At 55.5% G+C, this 21355-nt stretch overlaps 1 protein-coding gene across 2 annotated transcripts in view; it reads left to right on the top strand.

The window, feature by feature from the left end:
• Nucleotides 1-21355, top strand: part of C14H10orf90 (chromosome 14 C10orf90 homolog) — a 104920-nt gene that overhangs the window by 73114 nt on the left and 10451 nt on the right. For both annotated transcript variants that reach the window (XM_087824212.1, XM_087824213.1), the window contains 2 exons: nt 5071-6178; nt 20937-21127. In XM_087824212.1, coding sequence (XP_087680338.1) covers nt 5071-6178; nt 20937-21127 — 1299 coding nt within the window. The remainder of the gene's footprint in view (nt 1-5070; nt 6179-20936; nt 21128-21355) is intronic.

Genomic DNA, 21355 nt, shown 5'->3' on the forward strand with positions numbered 1-21355 from the left:
ACGCAGCTGGTCCAGGTTGTTAGAACTGCAGAAAGTGTCAGTGGCCTCAAATTGGGAAGAAAAGAAAAGGTCAGGTTTGTACGATGAAACGTTTCTGAGTCTGGAGAACAGAGAACTCTGGGCACAGTGGTGAATGGTGCCCGTGGCTCCCACGCCAGGCTCTGTCTCACTGGCTCATGTCATCCTTCCCACAGCCTTGGGGGGAAGGAGGGATGGTCATTGTGCCCATTTTGCAGATGAGAAAACTAAAGCTCAGGCACCTTCAGGAACCGACTTGCCCCAAGTCTCGCAGCTCGTAAGCCGGCTGGCTCTGGAGCTCCTGTCCCTGCCTCGCTCTGAAGGGCTGGCGTAGGGGAGGCTCGTATTGGTTAAGGGAATTTTTAAAATGGACTTTCCTGCCTGGAGGAGGTGTCTGAGACGGCAGTTTACAAGGCACCTGTCGCCTTTCACAGGTGGGCATTCTGCAGCCAACTCTCGTCATTTTGAGCGAGGGTGGAATTAGGCAAATCACGCTCTCTAACAGATTGGAGTAGCAAGGGTATCCGTAAAACATGATTTTCCTCCCAAAATGCTTGTCTGAGGTTTTATCCTTTGACTTAGCTCTGCGTCTAGTAAAACCCGACATTTCCCTCCGAGACCCAGCCCTGAACCCCACCCCCCACCCCCCCACCCCCCCCACTCCCTGCACTGGAGAAAGGACGCTGTCCTGGGTCCTGAGGTTCCGTCGCCCGCCCGTAAGGCCCTCTCCGTGCGCAGCGCCGAGCCCACAGGCTGAGACGGAAAGACGCGTGGGCGTAATGAACTCGTCCCCGGGCTCAGGAGCAGGAACCTGGTCGCAAGGACGGAAATGAAGACAGAGGGTCAGGAAGTACCTGCCCGGGGAGGACAGTGCCCAGGTCGATGGCCGCTTTTTAAGGAAGACACCACCTGAAGGTCTCTCCTACCTGGTTTCCACATCGAGCGGGCAAATTGCAGCCTGTTCCTGTTGATGATAAATTAATCAGTGTGGCCCTTCACGGTACAGATTTGGGGGCCGTGGGCCTGGATCTCTATAACACACACACACACACACACACTCACACCTGGCCTGTGACTCAGCTGGATGACTCGCAGAAATCACACCGTCTGTACGTCCGCTTTGGAATGACCCTGATCAGCGGATCTGGTCATAGCAGTCGTGGGACTTTCAGGTTTCCCTCCTCCCTCTGAGCTGCCGAAGCCTGTCCCTGTGTGTCCGTCAGATGACGCACACGCCCAGCAGGTGTCCTCCCGTCGCACTGGCCGTAACCCCGCCTCCTTCCCGGAGTCGGCCCAAGATCACTTTTTCTTCCCAAAAATCTGTCGAAGCTGCAGAAGCGACGGGCGGGAGCTTCCTCGGCCCAGCAATGGTTTAAAAAGAAGGACATACGGCCCGAGTTTTCGTCTTTCAAAACATGATGTTTAAACTTCCTTATAACAAAGGCCGTGGCAACTCTGTGTAGACGCTTAGGAAAATGCAGAAATGTGTAAATAGGGAGCATTCGTACCTACTTATCCCCTTAGCTCGGGCGCGCACCCTTTCCTGTGACTGTGGCACCCACGGCCCTTCTGGCCGTTTGATCGTATAGATAACCTTCCGTCGCAGGCACGTCCCGGTGCCGTTTAAACTCAGCAATCTTTTTATTGTAATTTCTGCAGAAGGTGACGATGCATCTCTGCCGGCCGTGGTCGACCCGCCATTCCCCTTTCGAAAAGCACTTCCATTCTTGCCGGCGTGCCGCGGTTTTACGTTACACGGCAGCCAACCCGCTGGTTTCTAGTAAATTCTGGAAAGACGGAAGTTTCTGGGTGGGGAGGGAGGAAATCTCCAGTTTCCCCATTGGTCCTAAACCCTCCTCTCCTACTGCTACAGACAAGAGTGAACGCGTGCGTTTGGAGACGCTCTCGCCTTCGGGATGAGAGGCCACAGGCTGCGGGATGACCCCGGGGTGCGCGGGAGTCCACAGGGTTGCAGCTGGGGGGGGGTGGCCACGGTGTACGTGGGGAGAGGGGCCGCAGGCTCCGCCCGGCAAGGGGAGCTGTGGGTTGCAGAGCGGCTGTGGAAAGGGAGGGAATTGTCCCCCGAGGAAACACATAGATGTCAGAGCTTATAGATTCGATTAGGTGCTTACCCACTGGAGAAATAAACTGCTACAGAAACGGAAGGGCCCTCACTCCGGTGGCTCAGGACCTGCTGTCCCTGACGGTCGGCTGCTATCTATTCCTACGTTGGCTTATGAAACGGCGCCCTTCTTCGTAATAAGCCTGAGGCACAAACAGAAAGTTAGGAACAGTCAATAGAGTGTATTAAGCTAGGAGAGCTGTTGCCAGCTCTGCAGAATCACGTCTGAGACATTGAAAAGGAATCTGTATCTTCAAGCGGCATTTATGAGAAAATGGGCCCGCGTGGGTGTGTGGCGCCGGCCGGGAACGGGGGGAATTTACCAGCCAAGCAAGAAGCCACATCCAACGCTTCGTTTGACCTCTCTCTGACCTTGAGCATCCTACTCTAAATACAAGATTATTTTCTTCCTTTTGAGCTAAACCTTCCAATCAGTTCATTTTATTTTAGATGAAAGGTATCTTTTTTCAAAGCCATGTTCAGTTAGCCCAGTATAAAGGACAGATGGGATAACACACCAGAATCCCTTAATTGGGGAAGATATTTGATGTAAAGGGTGTGATTGCCTTTTATGGGAAATCTGCCTTGTTTTAAAAGCAGCAGCCTGACTTAGGGACATCAAACATCCCCTCTGTCACATCTCTTTCTTGGTTTCCCAGCCCCGTAAGAAGAACTGGACACAAAGTGATGTGTTAGAGTCTGCTATGGGCTACACTGTGTCCCCCAAAATTTATACATTGAAATCTTAACCCCCCGGGACCTCAGAATGTGACCGTATATGGAGATGGTAATTAAGGTTAAGTGAGGTCACCAGGGTGGGTCGTGATCCAGTGTGACTGGTGTCCCTATAAGAAGAGATTAGGACACAGATACGCACAGAGGAAGAGCAGTGAGGACCGAGGGAAAGGACGGCCGTCGACCAGCCTCGAGAAGACAACTCAGGAGGAACGGACCCTGCCGACACCTTGACCTTGGCCTTCCGGCCTCCGGAATTGTGGGAAATGGGTTCTGCTGCTTACAGCACCCAGCCCGTGGCTCCTTGTTACTGCAGCCCTAGCGGACGCGCCGGCCGCCGAGAGGCCGGACCTGCTCTCGAGTTATCTCCTGGTCTCGGTGAGAAAACAGGGTTTGGTCAATAGAACTTCCCAGACAAGAAGAGCAAAGGATGCGGCGTTTTCTTCCTACTTCCCCTCAGTTTGTTGGTTGGGCCTTTTGTCAGGGCCGAGTCTACACACCTGAAAAATCACAGGAGGATTTTACCTGCTAAATCCGTCCTGGTCACTCGGTACCTGCCTGCGGTTATCTCCCGTCTGCTCGCTCCAGGAGGCCGGGAAGTTGCCTCAGCACAGAGCCCGGCACATAGCAGGTGCTCAATAAGCAGCCGCCTGATGAATGAATAAAGAAGTGGTTCGATCGTGACCCTGTGTTACGAATAACAGGATTCACGTCTAAAAAGGTTCTATCCATTCTATTTCCACATCAACAGAATGTCAGGGCGTCGGGTGTGTCGTGGGTTATTTTCCATTTAGATGATTGAAATCAACCCAAATGCCCGCATTACACATTCCAGCGAGCGCTGGCGGACGCCTGATGTAACAGCCCTTCGTTGCCGCGCGGGCCGGGCTGCCAGGCACCGCGGGCCTCTGCCGGCTCTCAGGGCGCCGCACCCGGGGCTCCGCCGCGTGCGCAGGCTGGGAGAGGGTCTTCCACACCATGGTCATTTTTCATCTCCACCTCGACTTCCCTGCGAGGTAGAAAAGGCGAATCGATTTCCTCTGGGGCTGGGCTTCCGTCGGCATTTCTCCCCCGAGAGCAGTGCCGCGCTCAGCAACTCCGCAGCTTCAGATAAACTCAAACTCACGCCCGTCGGGATTGCCCTTCCCTTCCCTGCTCACCTCTGACGGCGTCCGAGTCACAGTGGCACCTGCCAGGCCCAGCGGCGGCTGCCGATGTCATTTTGGATCCTGTGTGGCTCCATGCAGGGCTTGTTTTAGGCCCTAAAATCATGGACATCCAGGTGGGGGCTTGGGACCCTGCGCGCGGAGCGGAGCGAGGGCTGGGTCTGTCCGGTCTCCGTGCAGTTTCTGCAACGCTTCCCCCATGCACACAGTGACGACAGCAAGGGCTCGAGAGGCCTTCCTCCTGTCCCAGCCTGGTTGGCACGGTGTTAAAAACCTCAGCTCATGTTTTGGGGACACTGGCGATTGTTAGAGCACATGAGACACGAGACCCCTCAGTCCTCGGATGGACAGAAACCCTGCGTATGCAGCTGGACATTGAAATGCAGCAAAACTGCACCTGTGTTGGTCCAAACCCATCCACCCCATTCCGAGAGGTGATTATCGGGGCCACTGTGTCAGTCTGGGCCGGTGTCAAGCTTGAGCCTTTGACAACCATTGTTTTGCTCTCTCAGATCTGACCCCGTGACACCAGCCATGGGGAGGGACTGGATTCCGTCTAAACCAGCAAAGGGAGCTGGGGATGGAGGCCGGGGGGGATTTCCTCACACTCACATCTGCTCATGGACGGATGCCGCCTCGTCTCCAGCCAATTCATCTCCACGTGAACCTGTGCCCCGAACCCAAGTGTCCTCCAGAAATCTGCCCTCCCTCCCCGTGAGGCCGGGAGCCTGCACCGGGTGCTCCTGGGCCTGGGGGAGGTGATTACAGAAATCCCTGCTCCCCTCCCACAAACACCGTTAAATAAGCCAAGAGCAGACACCCAGCCGAGAAGACCGATTCCCGTCAGAGGGATGCTTCCCACACGGCAATCAGCCCACGCAGATCTGGGCGGATGCTCGGGGCTGGTGTTGGGCGTGGGGTAAAAGGCTCAGACGAGCGCTGGGCACAGCACCCTGAGGGCCCTCGGAGGGTGTGCCGACCGCGCTACAATTGGCTGCGTGAGTAATTGTGATCTTTTTCCATTTGCAGGACACTCTGGCTTCACAAAACACGAAAATGATTTCATCCTTAGTGATTTCGCAGCTGATCAACGAGAATAGGCCGAAGGAAAACAGTGCCACCGTGCGGGGGCTGTGCGCCGACCCTCGGCCTCCCACGTGGCCCCTGAAGCGGTCTCTGGCCAGCCGCAGTGGAGTCTCCATTGACAGGGCCTTTGCGTTCCTTCCCGGCCAGCTGGGACTTCAGACACCGGCCGGGGTGCGAGGACCCGAGACTGAGCTGGCCCCCAAAGAGGAGAAGCCGTGCGGCAGCCCCCAAAAGGGGTTTGCGTCCATCACCATCACGGCCAGGCGCGTGGGCCCCCCGGCCAGCACCCTGGTGTGGGGAACCATGGGGGACCCGCCGTGCACCCAGTGCAGGTCCCAGGCCCCTCTGCTCAGGGACCCCTCTGCTCTGGCCAGCGGTGCTGATCCGTGTCGGCACCATGGACCTTTCGCCTGCGCAGAATCCTCCAGAAATGGCTCCGTGATGAGGCTGAAGTTCCCGGAGGCCGACGCACGGCTGTGTGAGGGACACCAGTACTGGGTCACCAGCGTAGACCACGGACAGGACAAGCTCTCCCCAGGCGCCCCCCCGTCGGGAAAGAGCCCGCTGCTGTTCAGCTCCTGCATCCACCTCAGGGTGTCTCGGCCGTGTCCAAATGCCATCTACTACCTAGACAGGTCCCTCGCGGTCCCTATGGAGCCAACTCAGCTGGCCCGCCCCAAAGTGCACAGATCGGTCCTGTCGCTCAACCTAAATTGCAGTTCACACAGATTGACACCAGATGGGGCAGACGGCACAGCCAACGGAGGGCCAATCGGCGGCGCCCCAAAGCCCCAGCTCACCGAGGGGGGCGCTGGCCTCCTGGGCCCGCGCTGGGCCCAGGCCGTGCACCCATCCCTGGAGCAGGTGCATTTGGGGACTGGCACGTGTCCTTGGAGTGGCTCCCCTCCCTTGGAAAATACAGAACTCGCAGACGTAGGAACGCGGCAGATCACTGTCAGGAAAGGGAAGGGGGACCACACAACTGGCTGTCACTCCAGCGCTCACGCCAACCAACTGTCCATTCACATTCCCGGCTGGAGCTACAGGGCAGGTGAGTGAGGGTCCCATCCCCGGGGCGGGGCCACGGCACAGACCCCTCCCTGTGGGTCAGGGGCTCAGTGTGACCACCAGGCCGGCTGGACAGCGAGTTTCTTCTCCGTCGCTCACTCCAAGGAGCCGTTCTTCGCGGGGCTGCCACACCTGCTGGGCTCCGAGGCCGCGATGGGCAGCTCGGCGCGGGGTCTGCGCTGGATGCGTTTCCTTAGAGGAGGCTCCTGTGGGTTAGGAGAGACCGTCCCTCCCAGCTCTGTTTCCAACAGAGCTTCCAGGCCGTGTGCAGTGAGTAGGAAACTATGGCCCCAAGTCACGTAAGTGTTAGTGTTGGCCTGTGTTGTTCCAGAGCAGGGCGAGGAGAACAGGGTGCCGCCCACCTCCAGAGGGTTTGTCTCTCTGCTCCCAGTGTCTGCACATCTGGAGGTGCCCGAGCGCTGCCCCCCCACTGTTCCATCAGATCGTTGATACTTGTGGATTGGCTCCGAGAGAGAGAGGGAGAGAGAAAGTGTGTGCGTGTGTGTGTGAATGTGTGCACATGGTAATTACAGGACATTTTCAAGAGGAAGCGAATCTGGGGCCTCTCCATGCCCGACAGCAGCAGAGTTTTCGGTTTCCTTGGCCACGTTTCCTGGGGCTGCAGTTTCCGTGTCACCGGGGCAGGCAGAGTCCCCAGGGCCCGCTGGGCGCCCTCGGCTCTCTGGGAGGTTGGGGAGGAAATGAGGCCTCAGCTGGAGGCCTGAGCTCTTTCTCTCTCGGTGCAAACTTCCGACGTTCTGCTTTCCTCTGCCTGAGACTCTGGTGTATGAATGAGCGACGTTCCACTTGGGGGAAATATTTAAAGATAATAGTAGTAAAATCGAAAACGCAGCGTGCGCGTGGTAATTTTACGGTGCCATTTCCATCCATTAACGCTTTGTTAATTAACAAAAATAACTGTGAAACATTTTGAAGCTGTAATCTGTGTAGAAACATTAAAGGGTGTAATTAATATGACAAGTGTGTGTCTGATGAAGGCTCAGAGATTCTGAGGCTGCAACGGGCTCCCAGGCGGGCCTCGCTGTCGATGCCTGAGCCGGAGCGGGCGCAGCCAGGACGGGCCCCCGTCAGGGGGTCAGGGGATGGCTGAGGCCTGCGCTTCCTGTGCCTTGTTGGGGAAGGTTCCGGAAACGCATGACCTGCAGGCTGTGCCAAGGGCAGGCTGGATGGGCTCGGAGCGCAGCCTTGCCGTATGTCTCGTGCTCTGGGTTTATGGCACTTTCACCAAAGGAGCTTTAAAAGTCACCAGGGGTTTGGCCTGTGACTGACGTGATGCCTCTGTGACCGACTTTCTTAGGCTCTGAGTTTGTTGCGCACCCCTCAGCCGACCCCCCGGGAGAGCTCTGTGTCCTGGGTCCACACAGGCGCCTTTCAGTGGCTCGGAGTCCTTGGCCTTGATCGGCCCTCAGGGGGGAGAGCTCCACGGAGGCCAGGCCACCTTTTTTTTGAGCTGCTGATCTGATCGGTTCTTGCCTAGCACAGGGATGGGGGCCAAGCGGCACGAACCCTCCGAGATGTCTCCTCCTCTGGGTGACTGGACGGGGTGGCCTGCGTGTTCTCAAAGGGCCCTTTGAGCCTGGAGGGATTTCTGCTCTATTTGCCTGAAGGGAAGAGGTTCCGTGTGACTCCCTCAGACCTGAAGTTCAAAGCCCCAGATCCTTGGGCTCACTCGCCGTTTGGGATACAGGCCTCAGATACAAGGTGGGGCAAAAGGAGGTTGTTTGTATGGAAAATAATGTAATCAGTAATAAATGACGCTACAAGAATAAACTCCCTTTCACCTCTCACAGCTGTAAACCTACTTTTGCCCACCCCTGTACACACAAATGTTTGTGTACACGCACGCACACTCGCACACACATGCACACGTGCGCACATACATGCACACACACGCACGCGCGCGCGCACACACACACACACACACACACCCCTGTACTTCCGTGCTCCCTCCTTCAGCACTAATTTGCAGTGGAGCGTGTTTCTTCCCGGGCACAGGACAGCCCTTCGCATCCACGCTGTAGAATTCTGGCCTGACATGTCTAAGCTCGGCGCACGCCCTCTAACTCCGGTGCCCATCCCAGTGTAATCCACGTGACGCTTCAGGGGCCGGCTCACCCACCTTCCGTCTTGACAAAGCCTTTTAGCCCGAATGCAGGTGGTTTCCGACGGTGGCAACGCTCATCGAAACCCGAGAGCTGCTGCGTTTTTCTGTCGGAAACAGGCCCCTTGCCTGCGGCGGTCTTGACCACTCCCCGTGGCTGCCCGAGTTGGTGTCGGCCCCCAGACTTGTTACCAGCCCGATTCCTCTCGTCGGAAGGACTTTCACATGCCGCCGGGCAGATCCTCCCAGCCCACCTACCGACGCCCAGCGCAGTGAGGGCAGCCTGGGCCGCGCTCCAAGGGGACAGGCCAGTTTGCGTTCTGGCCGGGAGCTCGTCAGACAGAAAGTCCACACACCGTGTTCCTGGATGCATCTCCAGGACATGCTCCCAGGGAGGTTGCTGGGTTAGGGGACAAGGGAGACCTACAGACGCTCTGTGTCGTCGGACGGGCGGGGTCTCCTGGGTGCTAACCAGCCCGGGGAACCCGTTCTCCTCTGGGGGGTCAGGGCTTAGGAGCCGGCTCCCTCTTTGCTCGTCCCCTCGGGCCCTGTATGTTTACTCCGGACGCCCCGCGGTCAGTCAGTGTCGTGCCGGCACCTGCTGGGTGCGCATGGCACAGGCCTCCGCGCCCACCAGAAGGAGGAAGTTCACCATCTTACTGCCACTGTCGCCACCTTCGCCATCACCATCCCGTCGATGACATACGCTGTGAAAACTCGACGTGCCGAACCCATGGATCCATTACTTCCAGCCATTCAAACCATCCTGTGGACGGAGTATCGTTAACCCTGCTTCGTAGGAAAGACAGACGAGGCCTGAAGGTCAAATGATCTGACCACGTCCATGTGGCCGTCGAGTGGTTAATACCTCAGTGCGTTTTCTTCCATCCTCTTTCTACGCACGCCGATTTCTTTTTAAATAGTCGAGACCCAGCTGCATATGTAATTTCCCTCTGGGCCTCGGCCACTTGGCACCAGATCATAAATATTTCCTGATATTAACAGTACTTTGCAGAGATAACTTTTACTGACTACGGAACGATGTGCTTTATAAACATATCAAAGCTTAACTGTCTCTTCATCGTTGGTCCTTAGAGTTGTTACTAAGTTTCCACTTTCCGGGCCGGCAGTGACGGGAAGACTCGGCGCGTGAGGCTTTTCCGCACGCTGGTTATTTCCTTTTCAAAAAAATCCTTGAAGCGCAATGTTTCGACCTGAGAGTTTTGGCCCTTTGAAGGTTCTTGACGCACAGTCTGGAATCAGACTCCCGGGGAAGCCTCGGCGGAGGCCCTTCCTAAGCGTGCTGGGCCACGATGGGGCGTCAGCGAGGAAACCGCTGCAGATCTCCGGGTGAAAACACTGCTTGGTTGCGTCTGAGCTGGCGTCTGATTGCTCGTAGGGGAGAAAGTCCTGCTTTACGGTTCCTATTTCCCACCGTGACCTTGGCCATGGCGGACAAAGGGGTCCCCACCCCTCTGTACCCTTCCCCCTCTGGGCCTCTGCAGTGTCAGCATTTGGGGCCAGGCGCTTTTCTGTTGAGCGCGTGGGATGAGCGGAGCCCTGACCCTGCCCCCAGATGCCGATAGCCCCCCTCCCAGCTTGGGAGACGCAGATGTCTCCAGACGTGAGCTGGGTGGGGGAGACGGCAAAATCAGACTTGGCTGAGAACCGCTGGCCCGCACCGCGCCCAGAGCTCCTCACGGCACCCTGGCGGGGACCACCCCGCTCGGCGGTCCTCCCTGCTCACGGCTCGCTGACCGCTCCGTGCAGCCTCCCAGCCTCTCTCTCAAGTACCGACTCCCGGCAGCGTTATGGCCTTTTAATGTGATGTGTCTGCTGTGTCATCAGGGTCATTTTCTCCTGTAGACATCGCGGTCGCTGAGGTCAGGATCCACGCCCGGTTCATTGGCACTGGCCTCTCCGCACCCAGGCAGGAGCCAGGGGCACAGGGCGCTGGCTCGGGGCCTGGGTGCCAGGTGGAGGGCGGGGCATTCTGATGACCCAACAAAGGCTCGCTGATGTCAGGGCCACTCCACAGCTCGCTGTCCTTTCTCAAACCACCTCCCCCCGAGGCCACATCCGAAACCCCTCTGGCTCGGAGAGGGAGGGAGCCATGTAACAGTCCCGTCCAGAGGTAGGTGGAGGAAAGTCAAGTCAGGACAGACGCATCCCCACGTGGTGTTAAAGCTGAGGGGGAAGGAGTCTCAAAATGTTTTTCTCTAAGAACACAGTTAAAATAATCTAGTGTCTTGGGACCACTGGGTTACCCTTCAGAGGGTCAGATTTAATGCCTAAAACCAGAACATGTGGGAAGGATGTTACGAGAATATCTTGAAGGTGTTTTTGTCTGTTTCACTCTTGGTCGAGCTGGACGAGACGGTGTCCCTTCCCCCGTGACCCTGAGTGTGCGGCCCGGTCACGGCCCGGAGCCGCGCGGCCCCCGGAGGCTGCTCGCGTCGGCCGCCCGGCTGTCCCTGGGTGAAACAGGCTTTCCCCTTCTTTCTGAGCAACTCCCTCCGTTGCATGAGTGGGTCACATCTCCGCAGCTGTTTAGGGCACAGTCCTTTCCACAAAGACTAATTTTGCGGGGAAGTGACAGGACAAAGGAAGGCAGGTTGGGCACCCGAGGTCGGCAGAGCCGGTCGGTAACAAATGAAAGGAAACTCGTGGTAGAGAAGAGCCGGTCACTGTTACGCTGGGTCCTCGGGTGCCATAGGGTCCAGGCCGACAGGGTCTCAGGCCGTCTCCGGCGATCGACCTCTGTCCTTGCCCGTAGAGGAGAGAGCGGGGAACCTCTGTAAATGTGCGTCCTGCTTTTAGGGCAGAGAGCTTTCCTTCTATCTGCTTCCTCTCGGTTACTTTCACTTCAAAATAATCCTTATGCCAGGTGTCCCCCGGGGAGCCACATCCCCCCAGTGGGGCCCCCTGATCTAGGCTAAAAAACCAGTGATTGGTACCACACTAACCAAGCTGCAGGCTTTCTTCAGGTTTCACCGGTTTTTCCACTAATGTCCCTTTTCTGTTCCAGGGCCCCGTCCAGTACTCCACGTTGCACTCAGTCGTCATGTCTGTCTGTGGTAATTTCTGACGTTCAAATGTCAATTTTTTTTTTTTTTTAAATATATCTTTATTGATTTCAGAGAGAGGAAAGGAGAGGGAGAGAGAGATGGAAACATCAATGATGAGAGAGTCATGGATCGAGCCCGCAACCCGGGCATGTGCCCTGACCGGGAACCGAACCCCGATCGCCTGGATCCCAGGTCGACGCTCAACCGCTGAGCCAGGCCCGGCCGGGCCGGATGTCGGTCGTAATTCCCTGCCCTTGCTCGCCTGGCGGGCTTAGGCCGGCCGGCCCCGGCTTGCTTTCCTCTCCAGCGCCTCCCTGACGGCCGTCGCCCCTCTGGGTGGATTTCCTCGGAAGGCGTAGGTCCCGGGACCCGTGTGTCCCGAATGGCCTGCCAGTTGTCCCCCGACGGCTGCGGGGCCAGCGTCCCTCTGCTGGTTGAAAACGCCAATCGCGTATCGAGCTGCTGTTTCAACAGGGATTTCCCTCATTTATGCCGTTGTTTTGTTCTAGGAAATGTCACGCCTCTTGAGTATTATGTGACTCACAAAAACTGCTCTGTTCCCGTCTATGGACTTGAAAGATGGAGAATATTTCAGATGCTAAGTGTGAACCGTTGGCGTTGGTCGTAGCTCATTAATTACAGCGGGGGTCAGGCGGCAGGAGACCGGCTGCCATAATACCTTTTCAAATTTCAGTTATTTTATTTTTAAAATGCCCCCTCAGTGTAAGCCCTGCCTCTCTGAACCGGGGTGCTCCAGGGATCGCATACGCACAGTGCAGTGTTTGTCCTTCTGTGACCATTCGTTCTGCGCCGGGTCCGGGCGCGTCCCTGCTGGAGCCGCCGGGAAGCGCCTGCCTCGGGGCTGAGTGGCGGGCGCTGTGCTGGGCGCGGACCCCACTCGCGAGCCCGCTCACTGCCCGCGGAGACTCGGGCTTCCACGTCCCGGCGCGCGTGAATTATGCCGCTGTGAACACAGGTGTACAAATGTGTGCCCGAGTCTCTGCTTTCAATCCCTTGGGCACAGGCCCCGAAGTGGAGCTGCTGGGTCACGTGGGAATCCTGTGTTTGGTTTCCTGAGAACCCACCTTTCCATGTCCCACAGCGGCGGTGCCATTTCGCATTCCCACTAGCAACGCACCAGCTCTCCGATTTCTCCACATCCGCGCTCGCACTTGCTATTTTCTGATTTTCTGATAACAGCCATTGCAATGCGTGCGCAGTAGTCTCTCCCTCGGGTTTTGACGTGCGTTTTCCTGATGATTCCCTGGTGACCCTGAGCATCTCTCCAGGTGCTTATTTGCCATTTGTACACGTCCTTGGAGAAATGTCTGTTCACGTCCTTTGCCCACTTTTTATTCAGATTATTCCATTGTTTCTGTTCCTAATTTGATGAGAGCTTTTTATTTTGCACGAATGTTGAATACAAACATACTTTTTGAGGTAATAATAGGATTTTTTCCCCTTTATTTGGTAAACATGGGGAATTACATCAATTTTCACATATTTCTAGGTTAAACTCTAGTCATGACACATTATACCTTTAAAAGATAAATATATTGATGGATTTCATTTGCTAATATTTTGGGGGTTTTTTAAATTATATTCTTAAGGAATACTGGTATGTTGTTTTCTTTTGTGAATTCAATACCTTTCATTGTGATGTGACTGGTCAGGGTTTCTGCTACTTCTTGAATCTGGTAATATGTGTCTCTCAGGAAAGTTTTCATTTCATCAACGATGTTGAAATTATTGCTATGTAGTTGTTTATAATGTATTTTTATTACCCTAGGACCTGTAGAAACCACTCCTCATTTATTCCTGATACCGGGATCTTGTGTGTACTCCACCAGTATCACCTTGTTTTCATGGCATCTTCATAATAAGCTCCAACACCTGAAACGACCAGATGACAATCACTCCCCTTTCTTGGCAAAGTTACATTAGTTATTCTTAGACATTTATTTTAACTGGAAAATTTAGACCATTTACACTTACTTGAATATTGACATATATGGGTTTGTTTATAGCAAGTTACCTGGGCTTTCTGTCTGCCCCCCCCTTGTATCTCTTTAATGACCTTGTGTTGAATGAATTTTTTTTTTGCATTCTATTTTCTTTTCTCTGCTACTTGGAAGCTATACTCTCTGTTTCTATTACTTCAGGGATTGGCTAGAAATAGTAACATGGGGGCTTCACAAAGCCAGGAAGTTAATCAATATGTTTAAATCATCTTTCAAACAACTTAGAATCTTAGGACACTTTAACTTTCCAACAGCTCCGGCCTAGATACAACACTGCTGCTCTGTTTCTGTGCCTCCTACAACTCCAATGTTACTTTTTATAAAAAATGTATCTTTATTATTGGAAGTATAACAGATACCTCCCTTGTCTTTCCCATCCCCCCCAGGCCTTCGCCGCACTATTGCCTGTGTCCGTGGCTTATGCACTAAGTTCTCTGGTTGATCCCTTCCCGCCCCGCCCCTTCCCTCCGAGGGTCCTCGGTTCACTGTTACTTTTACACGTTTAATTATCTCATGTTTACCATCGCCCGGGCTTCCCTTTCCTTGGTGCCTGTCCGTCAGATCTTTGCGGCTGATGTCAATTTTCACCTCCCTAAAATAAGCATTTCAGATGTCCCTTCGGTGCTGCGTCGAGACAGAGAGACCAAGGGCTTCAGGTCACGCTGGGGCCATTGCAAAGCCCTCCAGGGCTGCCCGGGCGAAGGGACAGTACCTGCCCCAGTGGGTAGGAAACCTGTGTGTGGAGCTGATGCGAGCATCGTACTCTGAAGACGGACTCCTGTTTCCTTTGGATGCCCTGGTAGAAACGCATCGACGGCGACACATCACAAACCAAGTGCTCCTATTTTCAGACAACCTCGCCTGGACTAAAATATCACCAAGCTTTCCAGGCTCAGCTCCCCGCTGGAATGAGCGTCCTGCTCTTCTCCCGAGCCCCGACCAAGCCGACACACGGGCACCGGGTCCAGGATCCGCAGAGAAAGGCCTGGAAGAGGGTCTCGGACATGATGCAACTGGAAGCGAATCGTTAATTACGTTATGAAACTTAAGGCACGAAAGCGAGAGTCCGCAGCTGAGTCAGATTAGGCCCTCAGCCGAAAGAAATTAGAGTTTAGGCAACAGGCTGGCAGAGCGCGGACTCCTAAGCGGGCAGTGGGGTTCGCGTGGGCCCCGCCGGCTGAGCCCCAGGGCTCCTGGTTTAACGCCAGCTGTCCCCGCCTCTGCAGGCCTGCTGGCCACGTGTCCGTCGCCTGGGAGCCAGCCTGCCTGTGTAAAGGCTTATTTCACAGCCGCTTCACCGGGGTATAAACCCCAGGCCGTGACTGTCTTGCCTGGTGCTATTTCAGCCAACGACTTCCAGACGGTCACTTTGAAATGTAGCGAATCTGGGAATGTTGCAGGTGGTTGTTACATGTTACCCAGCAAGAGTCCCTCCTGTCGCAGGTGCAGGGAACTTAAAATGAGGGGTCATGCAAACCAAATACGTTCCTTCACTCCCTTTCTGGCGGAGAAACTGCCCTTTAAGATGCGGATTATTTTTTTTTTCCTGCAAGGAAATGCACCCCTGCTTCAAACCTCAGACAGGGTCTGACTGTCTTGTTTCCCCCAACGACACGCCCGCCAGGGTTTGCCGTCTGGTCCGCGTGGCCCGTGAGGCCGATCCCCGGCTTCCTTCCTGAAAATCGCCCCCACGTGGCGAGACCGGTGGCCGTGTCAGAGCTGGGAAACGTGTGATTTCAAATCCAGGGAGAAGCGCAGCGACAGCTACCAGTTCTTTCGAAAGGAAACGATTTCGGTCCAAGCATAACCGATCTCTGTGCTCCTCTGTCTCCGCTCCCCCATCCACCTGGCTTTGGTCTGATTTCCTGCCGCCGGGGCTTCCCTGAGACGGCGCGCAGAGTGTAGAGCTGGGATCGGCCACGTTTCCCGCTCAGTGAAAGGTTTTGAAGGAGAAAACGGCCAGAACTGACATCCACGGCGAAGGGGCTGTTACGGCTTCTGTCCCACTGAGCTGGGTGCCCACAGCCCCCCCCCCCCGTCCCTTTCAGCCCAATGGACTGGCAACACCTGCCCACAGGGCGGCCCAGTAAGGCAAGGAAGGCTCCCGACACCCTCCTGCGCGGAGGGGACGATTCAGGAAAAACAGGCCCATGCGGGCGCCGAAGTGGCTCAGACACGCAGGAGCTGGGCTTCGTCTCAGACAGCGTCTCCCTGAGGCTGCTGCAGCCCAGAGCACCGGACCCTCGGGAACAGCGCGTTTTGCCACCGTAAGAGGGAGGAAGGACTATCCCCAGGTTTAAGGCGTCGTCGCCCCGTCCGGGATCCTGCAGCCTGCCTGCCCTGTGCTCACACCGCATCCCTAGCTCCTCACAGGCGTGTTGGCCTGGAAGGCGCTAGAAGCTGCCTTGGACTTGCTGAATCAATGCTTACCCCCAGGAAACTGGCAGCCTCGCCCTGATGACGCTTCAGGGCGGGGATCTGCCTCGCTCCGCGGTCTGCTCTTACCTGGCCGGCAAGTGTGTGTCTTCAGGATTCTGCCAGGCCCTTCATGGGCTGAGTGTCCTCACCCGGCGACGTGAGTGAACCGACAGGTGTGAACTGGGTGCGGGCATTGCCTAGGCGTTAGCCACTGCAGGTGAGCAGCGCAAGGCCCCTGCCCGCGGGTCTGAGCAGGCAGAGGCGGACAGCAGGTGGAAGGAGCGTCAGCATGAGAAATATTAAGAGGTGCTAAGAGCTTTTACAGGGCTCACGCCCGGTGATGAGTTGGCTACTGGCTGGCGCCTTTAGACGGCGTGGCCAGGAAGGACGTCCCTGAGCCAAGATCTAGAGGAGGAGCCCACCCAGTAAAGGTGGATCGGTGAGCATTCGGGACAGAAGGAACAACTGGTCACAGGGTTTTGTTGTGATAAAGAACGGACCTGGCACAGTCCAGGGTCCAGACCAAGACCAGGGGAACTAGAGAGTAAAGGGAGCAGGGCCGGGGCCCCCTGAGCAGAAGCCTGGTCACGTCGGGGGAGCGCAAGGCGGGATGGATAAGCCATTAGGATTAAGGCAGAAAATTGTGATAATCTGACATTTTATCAGGATCTCAGGTTAAGCAACACAGTGGCCAGAGCAGGGGCGTCTCCCAGGGGAGTGGGATGGGGGCGGGAAAGCGTTCGAGGTAGGTCCAGGTAGAGTTAACAGGACTGTTGAGCTGCCACACGGCAGGGAGGAAAGGAAGGAATCGCATCCCTTAGATTTGGAGGTAAACAAGTCACTGAATTAAGGGACTGGAAGGTGGTCAGCTCAGGCCCCAGTTCATCGTCTTCAAAGGTAGGAGACGGTGAGGGGACCGGGGATGCTCGACGGCCCCGGGGGAAGCCGTCACCGCCAGGCGGACGCGGGGTGTGCGGGTAGGTCCCAAGCCCTGGACCACACCGCGTGGAGGCGTGGCCGTGCTGAAAGGCCTGCAAATCCAGCGACGGGAAAGGTACAGCAGTGAAATGGTCCGACGGAGAAAATTAGAAACGGCAATGCCAACCGAAGACTGAGTGGATTTAGCCACTTTGAAAAAACCCTACACTTTGGGGAGACAGAAGCTCGTTTTCAGGGCTTCTGATGTGACAGGTTGAGAGTGGCCCGTGTGCTGTTCGGGCTTCAACCAGCACGCCATCTTATCACCCCTTCTCTGTAAGCATGGCGCTTGAAGGGGACGTTGGTGTGTTCAAGTGTGACTTTATTCCATCCAAGAGGTGTTTTTTAAATGCCTGCCATACATAATTACAAACGTATCATGAAGGTCATTAGGACTTTCTAAAAGTCCCCTTCTTAGTAATTTTCTTTACAGTAAACTTTTCTGGCCCACAGCTCTTGCTTTGAACCTTAATTCAGGCCCCTGCCACAGTCGGCCAGCCAACGAAACCTTTCAGTACCCTGGTCACCAAACAGGAGAGGGGATGTACAGGGCGTCCCCCCAAAAATGTATACACACTGTAACAGCGGATAGCTCAATTTTGAAAATGAAAGGTATTTTAATAAACACCACCTTTGTAATTATTCAGTGTGTGTACATGGTTTGGGGACACCCTATATTTTTCAGGGTATCACAGGGCATTACTTAAACTGTGCTCACAACACACTGAGCAGGAGAGGAGCTCCTATCACCTGGCGTCTACGGCCGGTGACAAGTCACCCATCTGCTGTTATAATCCACACGGAACTGGATCTCCTGGGCGGCGAATCTCTCTGCTTCCTTTCTGTTTGTGTTTTTACAACCTCAAATAGAAATAATACATATGTTTCCCTTCAGCACATTTTATTTTTAGAAGATCTGGAAAATGAAAGGCCTTTGGTTCAGCCACGTGACTCTCGTTAGTGTTAATGGGAGAAAGGCATCTTCTTAGAGGAAAATACCACTGTCCCCCAAGCGTATAAATAACAGTAGGCCCGTGGCCATGGAGGCCTGGCTGCCACGCATGTCGTCAGCTGTGTCCTCACGGGGCGCTCGCCCTGAAGCCCTCCGGGTTGATTGGCCTTGGTGACTTGTGCACAGTCACATGGTTATCGGGAGGTGCCGCCAGGCAGGAGGAGATCCCAGACCTGCGGGGGGTGTTCCAAATCCTTCCCATCGTTTCTATCTGAAACCCCTTCCACCTTTCTGAGATGCCATGCTGCCAATGTGGCCATCCTGAGGCAAGCTCGTGCCCTGACCGCTCCCATGGGCCGCACAGGGGCTGGGTGAACAGGGCTGAGCTCGGTGGGACCCCGAGCAGCCGATGACCCCCCTCCACCCAGCAGCGGGTCGATGAGAACCGTGAACCATGCTGAGCAGCATCCGATGTGCTAATAAACACAGCGCAGGAGTTTACAAATGTTGACGCTGTTTCTGGTGGGTCGACAGAGAGATAGTCGCATTTCAGTTACTGACAAGAGACTTTCAGCTACGTGACAAGCTGCCCTTCTGTCAAGCGTCCTCCCGTCTATCACCAGTGACCATTTTTAAAAACATTTAAGCTTGATCGAATTTTGGACTTACAGAAATGGTGCAAAAATAGTACAAAGAGTGTCTTGTGCGCCCTCCCCCCCCCCCTAAGGCTAACATGCAAGATGCTAACAAGGACCGTTTTAATAAGCATTTTTCTTAAATCAACCAGCCCCCATGCAGCCCAAAGACTCTCTGTGCCTGGAACCTCACTTTTTAAAGGGCACTGTGTCTACAGCTTGACCCAAAAGATCTCTTCGAAAGCCATCAAGACGAGGAACCAAGGTGGCTCGAAGCACGGCAGGGACCAGGGAGAACCAGAGGGGTGACACCCGGCGTCCCACCTTCCGGAAAGAAGCCTTAGGGAAACGAGGTTGGGGCATTGAGAGGTTCAAAAGCAGAAAGAAAACCAATCCACTCTCTCTCCCCCCTGCTGTTTGAAATTATGAGTAAGTTGGGTTGTCCCAAGAAGAGGGGGGCGTGGGAACGGATGGGAAGGGAGTGGCCCCCAGGCGTTCTGTGCGATTCGCCGCCGGTGGTGCAGGTTTATGTAAAACCTCGCTCAGCTGCATCAGCTGAACATTTGAAAATGTCAGGAGGAAGTTATTTCCTCCCCAGCTGCCATGAGACAGCCGCCGAGAGTCCCAGCGCGGGGCCGCCCGCCTGTCCCCGGGCTTGCGGACGCAACACGGGCTCAGGACAGTGGTAGGTGGGTTTTCACAGAGAAACCCCTCCCCTCCTCGGGGCATGGGGGGACACTTTTACTAGACCCAGATGCTCACGCTAGCGTTTAAGAAACAGTTAAACACGGCTCCGTTTTTCCGCAGCTAAGTGGTCTCTTGGGGCAAACTCATAAACTACGTATGTTTTCTTTCTAAGGACTTACTCTCAGCGACAAGATATAAATAACTTGGGGAGCCCACATGAAACGGGGGTGACGGGAGGAGCGCTTGTCTGGGGCGACGCCACCTGTTTATTTCATCAGGAAGCGGTGGCCCTCTGGGGAGGGGACAGGGAGGGAAGGGAAGGGAAGGAGGTGTCTGAGCCCCGTGGTCCCGGGAGGGGCCGGGACTCGGGCTCATTTGGCCCCGGGTCGGGCCTTTGTGACTCTGCTCTCAGGGCGTGTGCTGCTCTTCGGAGGCCCAGGGACTCTCCCCAGTTCTGATTCTCAAAGGCAGCTCTTCAAAGGGGGCGCGTCTCAGCAGAGGGTGTGCCCGGGGCCGGAGCTTTCGGCGGGGCCGGGGCACCTGGCTGAGGTTTGCACGGGGCACAGAGGAAACCGGGGAAACGGTGTCGGTCAGGGGGGTGCTCCCAGCGGCCGGCGAGCGGCGGAGCCCGCGCCTTCTCCGGGGGACCCCACAGCCCTGGCGCTCACACCCTCTTGTCACGTGGGGCCCTGGGAGGTATTTATTTCTGCCCAAAATGCGGTTTGCAGACCTTGTTCTGGAAGGGAGGGTCTGCCCGGGGTTGGAGGGAGACCAGGGCTGACTTGAGGGGGAAGTGGGGTGTCCCGCGTCAAGCCAGCCTGTCTGCTCCTGGCCCCAGCCCCACAAAGCCCCCGGATGGGGGGTTCCTGAGCAGTGTCCTGAGAGCACGCAGAGGAAGGGGGTTGTGCGATCGGGGCCCCTCCTGTATCTCACAGCCCCGGCCCCGTCTTTGACCGTGTTTATTAGCATTTCACGCGGGCGCTTCAATTTTGCTCGCTGCCCCCACAACTCGGCGCGAAATCACCCCGTGGCTGGCTGAGGCCGAGGGACCCCTGAGCTGGTCAAGACGGGAGCTTCCACCTCCACCTTGGTGGCGGTTCAGCGAGTCCCAGGCAGGTTCACGTGCCGTTTTCTGTTCACTTGCGAAGGGGGGAAATGCGGCATGTACTCCAATGACCGCCAGAGGACAGCCGTGGAGCGAGAACCACACCGACGCCGATCATTATATTGTTTCCTTGGTTTTAACATTTATCTTAATAATACAAGTATGTTATTCTATAAAATACAATTACATGAAGTATATACGTATCTTGTTGGGTATATACATAGGTAATCTTATAAAAATAGTCACTATCCTAGTACTGAAAATAAATAATATGGAATATATTACCTCATTATAGTAGTAACTTGAGTTTATCAATGAGGCTGGGGAGCCGATAATGGAGGAGGGATTAGAACCCAGTATCTGGCCCCCGAGTCAAGGTGCATGATTCCACTGCCCATCGTCAAGAAGGCCACTGGAGTCCCCACGGTAATAATTGTACCAGACACACTTCCCGTGAAGCGCGGAACAGAAAAGTCTCTTTTCAATGTGAGCAAAGGTATTTGAACGTCGGAAGCCGAGGGGATAACTCCGAGGCATAATTAGTGGGTCGTGAAGTCTGGCCACCCATGAGCATCCCTCTCTGACCAGGGCGGCCGGAGGGCCTGTGATGAGCCGCGATGTCGGCGGCTTAATGAGGCCCATTAATAACCCGCTGGCGTTTCCGATTTCAGAATTGTCTCTGTGAGTAACGGCGGCGAGGAGCCCGGTGGAATCGCTGGCGCCCTCTGAATGGAATTCTCCACCCTCTCTCCCAGGAGACTACACCTGCTGTGACTTGGTCGTGCAAATAAAGGAGTGTAAGAAGGGCGAAGCCACCACGCCTGAGCCCGAGCCGGAGCCTGCGCCGCCCGAGCCGGCGCCCTCCGAGGAGCCAGAGACCCCTGACCTGCGGGAGGACTGCTCCGAGTGCCAGCAAATACCTGCCAGCTCCTCTTTGACCTTGCAGGTGAGGCCTTCTGCAGGCCTAGACTTGATTCCCACCCCAGGAGACCTTTCCTGGAAGTCCGGGGTCATATGACCTCACTTCTGCCTCTGAGGCTGGACCCCTGACTCCCCTTCGTGGAGGCTGTGTGACTCTGGGCAGGTGCCCTAACCTCTCTGGGCCTCTGCTTCACAGTATGAGTCTTGGAGATAATATCTGTTTAGGCACAATCACCATTTCTCCTGAAAAAGC

This window comes from Miniopterus natalensis, chromosome 14, assembly GCF_054644295.1.
Source record: "Miniopterus natalensis isolate mMinNat1 chromosome 14, mMinNat1.hap1, whole genome shotgun sequence".
NCBI lineage: Eukaryota > Metazoa > Chordata > Mammalia > Chiroptera > Miniopteridae > Miniopterus > Miniopterus natalensis.